The following is an 8,070-nucleotide window of genomic DNA, read 5'->3' on the forward strand; positions in this document are numbered from 1 at the left end:
CCGCCCGGGCGAGAGTCGCCTCATCTCCCGCCCGGGCGAGAGTCGCCACATCTCCCGCCCGGGCGAGAGTCGCCACATCTCCCGCCCGGGCGAGAGTCGCCTCATCTCCCGCCCGGGCGAGAGTCGCCTCATCTCCCGCCCGGGCGAGAGTCGCCACATCTCCCGCCCGGGCGAGAGTCGCCACATCTCCCGCCCGGGCGAGAGTCGCCACATCTCCCGCCCGGGCGAGAGTCGCCTCAACTCCCGCCCGGGCGAGAGTCGCCTCATCTCCCGCCCGGGCGAGAGTCGCCTCATCTCCCGCCCGGGCGAGAGTCGCCTCATCTCCCGCCCGGGCGAGAGTCGCCTCATCTCCCGCCCGGGCGAGAGTCGCCTCATCTCCCGCCCGGGCGAGAGTCGCCTCATCTCCCGCCCGGGCGAGAGTCGCCTCATCTCCCGCCCGGGCGAGAGTCGCCTCATCTCCCGCCCGGGCGAGAGTCGAAACATAATTAAAATTGCTTTATCTTTGGTCTCCAAGATAAATTTCCTTTGGTGCACTCATAATAACGATTATAGCTCAGTCTTTCTGGAGGCATATAAGATTTTTGGTTTTATTGGCGTATCTGTGTTAATTACACAATATATCGGCAAGTGCGTATGCGTCTGCACTCCATGCCCGACAAGCTGCTGAAAGCCACTATAAAAACATGTATTTTCACTTGAACTTTAAATGTCTATTGTAATGTATTTAAAATTAAGCTTATATATCTATCTATCTTAAGATATATAAAACTTTTGTGTATATTAACGAATTTACTTGAAATAAAAATTGGTCTGAGAGAGAGTTGCTCTGTCGATCAGTCTGTTTGAGGGTCGGAGCACGGCAATTATTAAAACACAAGAATCTTCATTAGAACTTTAATTATGTCTATGATAAAGTGTTTAAAATGAGTCTCATATTCCTATCTTTTTTAAGGCATTTAAAAAATTTACGATTATTTACAAATTTACAGGAAATAAACATTTTTCTGAAAGTTAGCTGCTCCGTCGATCGATCTGTCCGGGGTCGGAGCTCAGCTATTATAAAAGTACACGTATATTCTTTTTAAATTGAAATATGCCCATAGTAAGATATTTAAAATGAAGCTTATTTTTTATCTTGCGACATAAACTCTTACGTTTATTGAGGAATCTGCGTGAAATAGGCATTGTTCCGAGATGAATGCTGCGGGTTTCAAGCTCGACGAATGATGAAAACTGCGACTTTTATACAACTACAAATATCTTCGGTTTTACTTAAAATATTTGTCTGGTAGAGGTTTTGCATATAGATCCCATTTGTCTTTCTTCTAACTTATAATTTTGGTTTAATAAGTTAAGATGTTTTCAAGAATATTCTTTCGGCGTCCATCTATTCCAACAAGGGCGATCCTTTTGGAAATGCGATACTTGGGTTGACCCATCCCATAGTTGGGTCTGATTCCAATAGAGGTTCGAATATATAGATGTTGTGTCAGAGTATGCACCGGGGGGGAGGGGGCGAAAGGAACAAGAGTGCAAGAGGTGTGGAGGAGGTACAGAAATACTAGGATGGCCATTGTGGGTGAGTGTTACGACCCTATTGGGTCGCAACCTGGTTCTTCTTTGATGTTATTAGAGTTTGGGTATCCGGCCACAAGTTAGTAGTGGCTTTCAAGGGGTGTGTTCCGTAACGCAAGTTAAATTAAAGGGGAAGGGATACAAATGTACTGCTTTTGTATATATATTGCTACCACCACCATAAATATATCGGTTACACGTGGGGTTGCTATAACTACACTTATTATATACAAAATAGTCTTCCTCTGAAGACACAGGATGCTCCATGGTGCTCAAGATGAGTAGCCCTGGTTCTCTTTTTCGTGGCCCACGATGAATCCTTTGATTCTCTCGGCAAATCTACCCCGGCCACAGGCCAGCCAAATCACAGTCCCACTGGGTGCACCGTCGTGGAGGCCTTCAACCACAAATCCAGCCTGTAGCTGGCAGGTTCCGATCAGCTCCGCTGTGTAGGCCACTCCACGACCGATACTAGAGTTGCGAGCCCTAGGCAGGAGCCTCGTGTGATTCTATAAATCACTCTCCTCTCTCCGCACCACAATGGCTAGTCTCTTCCACCAGCCAGCCCCCAGATAAAACGATTCCTGGTACTGCCACATCACAAGCAGGCTAACACACTCAACAGTGTTCGTCCGGGGGTGACTCACAGCTTTTGCATCAAACACGTGGAAAGTCTTTGGCTGCCTTGGGTAGACTGCCCCATTGTCCAATACAGTAGTCCCAGGTCGACTCTGTAATCAGACACGTTATTAGTACTAGGGACACTCTAGGGCACCTCACTTACAGGCTTAGACACAAACGTCCACCTATCCACTCCATAGATGGCATTGCTGTCTAAGCGCCACCTCACCAGAGGTCAGCAGCGGCTATGTTACGAGCTGATTAAGACGGGAAACCAGCCCCTGTGGCCGGTATATCCCGTCCTCGCTAGATGGCGTTGTCCATGTTGCAGGGTTTTCGGCTGGCGATTTACAGATGGCGCTAATTTCATGGCTCCGTGCTCTGATGCTGGATTCGGGTCCGTAACACCTCCCCACCAAAAGAATTTGGTTTAGGTTTCAAAAAAAAAAAAACACAAAGTAAACAAACCAAATTAGTTAGTGGTCTAGATGCGGGACAATGCGTCAGCTACCACGTTATCCACTCCTTTCATGTGCTCGATGTGGAGGGGATACTGTTGCAGATGCAGACTCCATCTGGTGAGTCTGAGGTTCTTCTGCCTAAACTGAGCGAGAAACTTTAGAGGGTTATGGTCAGTCCGTACTAATATAGGGTGACTATTACTTGTTAGATATACCTCAAAGTGTTGGACGGAACTAATTAAGGCCAACGTTTCTTTTTCTATGACGGAATAGTTGAGCTGACTGGGGGTAAGCTTCTTAGAATGGTAGGCCACAGGATGTTCCACCCCCTTTTCATCCGTCTGAGATAGTACGGCCCCCGGGCCATAGTCAGAAGCGTCGACAGTCAGGATAAATCTATCCTCAAAACTCGGGGACGTGAGGATCGGAGAAGAGATTAGAATTGCCTTTAGACTCTCAAAGGCATCCTGGCAGTTCTCATTCCACAATAGTTGTACCCCCTTCTTCAAAAGATTTGTCAGGGGGGCGGTGATGGATGAAAAGTTAGGGACAAACTTACGGTAGAAACCAGCCATACCGAGGAAACGTAAGATGTCCTTCCTGGTGGCTGGTGTAGGATACTGGACTATTGCCTCTACCTTGCTGGCGTTTGGCGCAATCCATCCTCCTCCAACCTTATGACCTAAAAAGACAACAGAGGTTCTGGCAAACTCAGATTTGTGTAGGTTGACCACCAATCCCGACTGGAGTATGGCCTTGAAGAAATCCTCTGTGACGTAGATGGTCCTGCCAATTAACATCATATATTAGCACATCATCGATGTAGACCAAGGTGTTTTCTACGTCACGCAACACAATGCCCATCAGCCTCTGAAAGTTGGAGACTGCGGTTTTCATCCCGAACGGCATCACCTGACATTCAAACAGCCCGTCAGGAGTCACAAACGCCGATATGGGTTTGGCTCTTTCCGTGAGGGGAACTTGCCAATAGCCTTTGAACAGGTCAAATTTTGTCAGGTAGCTAGCTTTACCTATGGCATCGAGACATTCCTCTACCCTGGGGAGAGGATAGGTATCAGCTACTGTGACCTTATTCACCTGGCGATAATCAATACAGAAACGGTATTTCTTACCAGGTTTGGGTACTAGTAGTATCGGGGATGACCATGGGCTCGTGCTTGGGGCTATTAGATGGTGTTTCAGCATGTATTCCACCTCATCTTTCACCACCCTTTTCTTCAGGGGGTTGAGTCGGTAAGGGTGTTGCTTTATAGGCCGGACTCCTTCCTCCAGCACGACATCATGCCGTAGGACAGATGTTAGTCCTGGAACATCTCTGAAGATAGTCTAGTACTTTCCGATCATTTGCAGCAATGATGGTTGATCTCCTTCGGCCACATGTCAACTTCACCTGCAATTTATGTAGGATCTCTGAGTGAGTAAGTACCTCCTCATCCTCCGCAATGTCATCTTTAGTGGTCACCATGGTTATTGGGAGTGTATCTCGACCCTCATATTTTTTTATCATGTTAACATGAACTAAGGTTTCTTTCTTCAGGCGGTCTGGAGTGTTAAGAAGGTAATTGTGACTAGTAACATTCCTAAAGACCTGGTAAGGACCTACAAATTTGGCGCTCAAACTTCGTCACTGTAGGTGTACATACCAAAACCAGATCCCTACTAGGAAATCTTTGTTTGGTCCTCTTATCATACCGGCTCTTGGTGGTCTTTTGTGTACCCTCTAAGGTTTTCTTAGCCATTTCCCATGCAGAGAACAACCTGCCTTTATTTGTAGATAACCAGTCCACTACGTCTTCGTTGGTCTCCTTGTCTAGCCAATGGTCTCGTGCCACTTCTAAGGGACCCCTCACAGAGTGACCATAAATCTCGAATGGGGAGATTCCTAGTGATTCATTAGGCACTGATCTTGCCTCAAATAGGAGATAGGGCAGGTCTTCAACCCACTTACTCTGCCGGTCATAGCAAAACTTCCGAAGCATGCCCTTCAGCGTCTGGTGAAAACGCTCCAAAACTCCTTGCGACTCGGGATGGTTGGCACTGGAGGTAATCTGTCAGATTCCCAGGTCAGCGATCTGTTGGTGAAACAAACGAGACATAAAGTTCGATCCCTGATCCGTCTGAATGGTCTTAGGGAGACCATATCGCGAGACAAACCAGAGCAGATGTTTCACCAAGACCTTAGCAGTGATGGTCTTAAGGGGGATCGCTTCTGGGTACCTACTAACCCGATCTAGTATAGTGAGCAAATACTGCACCCCTGAGGTAGAAGGTGGAAGCGGGCCTACTATATCCAGGATGAGGTGCTCGAAGGGCTCACCTATGGATGGAATGGGGCATATAGGGGCTTTGGGGACAGGCTTGTTTGCTTTCCCTGCAATATGGCAGGTGTGGCAGGTTTTGCAGAAGCGACGTACGTCCTTCTTCATATGCGGCCAATAGAAACACTTGGCTAGTCGTTGAAAGGTCTTCGAGACCCCACCATGTCCAGCAAATCTATCGGCATGAGCCGTTTCTAACAGCTTAGATCTGAACACGGCTGGGACGACTATCTGCTCACCCACCTCAGTTGACTGGGGGTATTTCGGAGGATGCCGGCGACACAGTACATCACTTGACCATACGTACAGATCACCTCCTTTCGTAGGAGAGTCTAGGGTGTTAACCAACTTCTGTACCTGAGGGTTCTTTCTCTGCTCTTCTATCAGACGGGCTCGAGTCCAGCGTTCAGGAACCGGCAACAGGACGGGCGGGACTGGTGTATGGCTACTCGTAACCTGTGGGATAGGAGGAGAATCAAACAAAGTACTTAAATCTGGTGGTACCTGGAATTGAGCCTGAGATCTTGTTTGTACCGCGGCAATTGGACTGGTCTCTTCACACACTGGATCTTCCACTACTACTGGACAGTTAGGTAACAAACCTAGGGCTAAGTCATTGGCCAAAATAACGTTAATCCCCTTTATGAGAAGACTATCCACCATAGCCAACCGACACTCACCTTTGAAGTGTTGGGATTCTAGATGCACCTGTACCAAAGGGGCAACGTACAAGGTGGAAGGGAATCCACCCAGGATTACCTTCTGCATCCCATTCGCTGATATACCTTCGGGTAATGAATTTTCCAAAATCAGAGAATGAGCCGCTCCACTGTCTCTGAGTACTACCACCGGCTTACCCGAGTGGTCACTGGATACATACCCTTGGGAAGTATATGGGGCGAACAATTCTTTCCTTTTCTCTAGGGTGGATGTTGGTGGGACTATACTGTTTATCAGCATAATCTCCCTATGTGGATTGTTACCTGTACTGCTACGGCACCTCACAGCAATGTGTCCTTTCTTTCCACAGGTCAAACATATTATGTCCCTTTTTGGACTAATCCTCCTAGGACTATCTGGGGTTGATTTGGCGGAACTACGAGGGGCAATCTTATCCTCCGGCTTATGTTTGGCTGGATATCTTGAATAGGTCTTCGGGACATACCTAGCAGAAGGCCTATGTGTCAGGATGTATTCTTCGGCCATCGTGGCTGCTGCCCTCAAGGTCTCCACCTGCTGCTCTTTTAGGTACGTCTTCAGATCTCCAGACAAAGTCTTTGAAGTCCTCTAACAGTATGAGCTGCTCGAGGTCTTCTTTGGTCTCCACCTTCCGAGAGGCACACCACTCTTGGAAAAGCCGTTGCTTGATTGTTGCGAATTCGGTGAACGTGTGCTCCGAGGTCTTTTTCAAGTTTCTAAACTTCTGCCTGTAAGCCTCAGGTACCAATTGGTAAGCCATGAGCACTACCTTCTTCACCTTGTCGTAGTCGCCGGAGTCATCAAGGGACAACGTGGAGTAAGCGATTTGGGCCTTCCCAGTCAAGACGGACTGTATCATGATGGCCCAATTCTCCTTTGGCCATTCCAAAGAGGCTGCGACCTTCTCGAAGGCTGTGAAGAACTTCGAAACTTCCTTCTCGTTGAACTTCGGGACCATTTTGATGTTCCTTACCGGATCGAAACTACTCGTTTCCATTGTTTGCCTCCCACCACCTAATCACAATACTTCTAGCTCATGTTGTCTCTCTTTTTCCTCTGTCTCGTCGTTCTTGCCTATCTCGTTCTTCTCTCTCTCGTTTCTCTTCTCTTTCTCGTTCTTTCTCTTTCTCGTTCTTCTCTTTCTCATTCTAATTCTAAACGCCTCATCTCTAATTCTTTTTCTTGTCTCTCTTTCCATTTCTAATTTCTTCCATTCTATCTCGCGATTTATTTCGAGGCACGCATTCTGACAGTTAGAAAGCTTATGTTCAGCTCACCTGCATCGCTGTCAATGTCACTGCCCTTATCTTCCTTTTCAGTGGAAGCTACTTCCTCACTTTCTTTTGTAATTTGTGCCTCGCTTTCCTGTTTCTCCTCTGCCGTCAAATGCTTGTGCACCTTGGACAAGTTCTCCACACGGGAATCACTGGCACGTATCTTTATCTCCAGATAGGCACTCACTAATACAAGTTCCTGTTTCCCCAGATATTTCAATCTGGCAAGACAGTCCTCCTTGTTCAGAAAGGCCTGAACGTCGTCCAGATCGTAGATGGTCGCTTTTTCTGCCATTGTCACTTAAATGGAGCACTAGCACTTAACACACCGCTTTCACTTTAGCACTTAACGCACCGAGCACTTCAGTTGCCACTGTTCCACGTAATTACACCAGGCACCGCACTACGCAATATTGCACTGAATCACACCGAGCACCGCACAGGACTTATAACATCCTAATAGTCACAAACAGGGGGAATTATTTACAAGGGATTGCGCTACATCACCACCCCTGTCAAACATACTTGACAAGGGGTCGGATCCCGCTGGGGATGCCAATTATGTTACGGCCCTATTGGGTCGCAACCGGGTTCTTCTCTGATGTTATTAGAGTTTGTGTATCCGGGCCCAAGTTAGTAGTGGCTTTCAAGGGGTGTGTTCCATAATGCAAGTTAAATTAAAGGGGAAGGGATACAATTGTACTGCTTTTGTATATATATTGCTACCACCACCATAAATATATCAGTCACACGCGGGGTTGCTATAACTACACTTTTTATATACAAATTAGTCTTCCTCTGAAGACACAGGATGCTCCACGGTGCTCAAGATGAGTAGCCCTGGTTCTCTTCTTCGTGGCCCACGATGAATCCTTTGATTCTCTCAGCAAATCTACCCCAGCCACAGGCCAGCCAAATCACAGTCCCACTGGGTGCACCATCGTGGAGGCCTTCAACCACAAATCCAGCCTGTAGCTGGCAGGTTCCGATCAGCTCTGCTGTGTAGGCCACTCCACAACCGATACTAGGGTTGCGAGCCCTAGGCAGAAGCCTCGTGTGATTCCGCAGATCACTCTCCTCTCTCCACACCACAGTGGCTAG

At 47.6% G+C, this 8,070-nt stretch overlaps 1 protein-coding gene across 1 annotated transcript; it reads right to left on the reverse strand.

Annotated features, from left to right (window-relative positions):
* Nucleotides 1-2,680: 2,680 nt before the first annotated feature.
* LOC138370674 (uncharacterized) lies at nt 2,681-7,264 on the reverse strand. The gene is made up of 6 exons (XM_069335293.1): nt 6,973-7,264; nt 4,904-6,258; nt 4,396-4,726; nt 4,012-4,220; nt 3,643-3,755; nt 2,681-3,443 (listed from the first exon to the last, which is right to left on the reverse strand). Exons 1-6 carry the CDS (start codon nt 7,262-7,264, stop codon nt 2,681-2,683), a joined length of 3,063 nt encoding a protein of 1,020 aa, XP_069191394.1.
* Between the last annotated feature and the right edge of the window lie 806 nt (nt 7,265-8,070).

This window comes from Procambarus clarkii, chromosome 33, assembly GCF_040958095.1.
Source record: "Procambarus clarkii isolate CNS0578487 chromosome 33, FALCON_Pclarkii_2.0, whole genome shotgun sequence".
Classification (NCBI taxonomy): domain Eukaryota; kingdom Metazoa; phylum Arthropoda; class Malacostraca; order Decapoda; family Cambaridae; genus Procambarus; species Procambarus clarkii.

Bases quoted from the DNA above. Each gene is read 5' to 3' on its own strand.
- LOC138370674 (XM_069335293.1), bottom strand. From the start codon at position 7,264: ATGGCAGAAAAAGCGACCATCTACGATCTGGACGACGTTCAGGCCTTT. The intron at 4,221-4,395 runs GTACACAAAAGA...TTAACACTCCAG, and splicing joins GGCTAAGAAAACCTTAGAGG to ACCGCCTGAAGAAAGAAACC. The intron at 3,444-3,642 runs GCAAGTTCCCCT...GTTAATTGGCAG, and splicing joins GACCTGTTCAAAGGCTATTG to GACCATCTACGTCACAGAGG.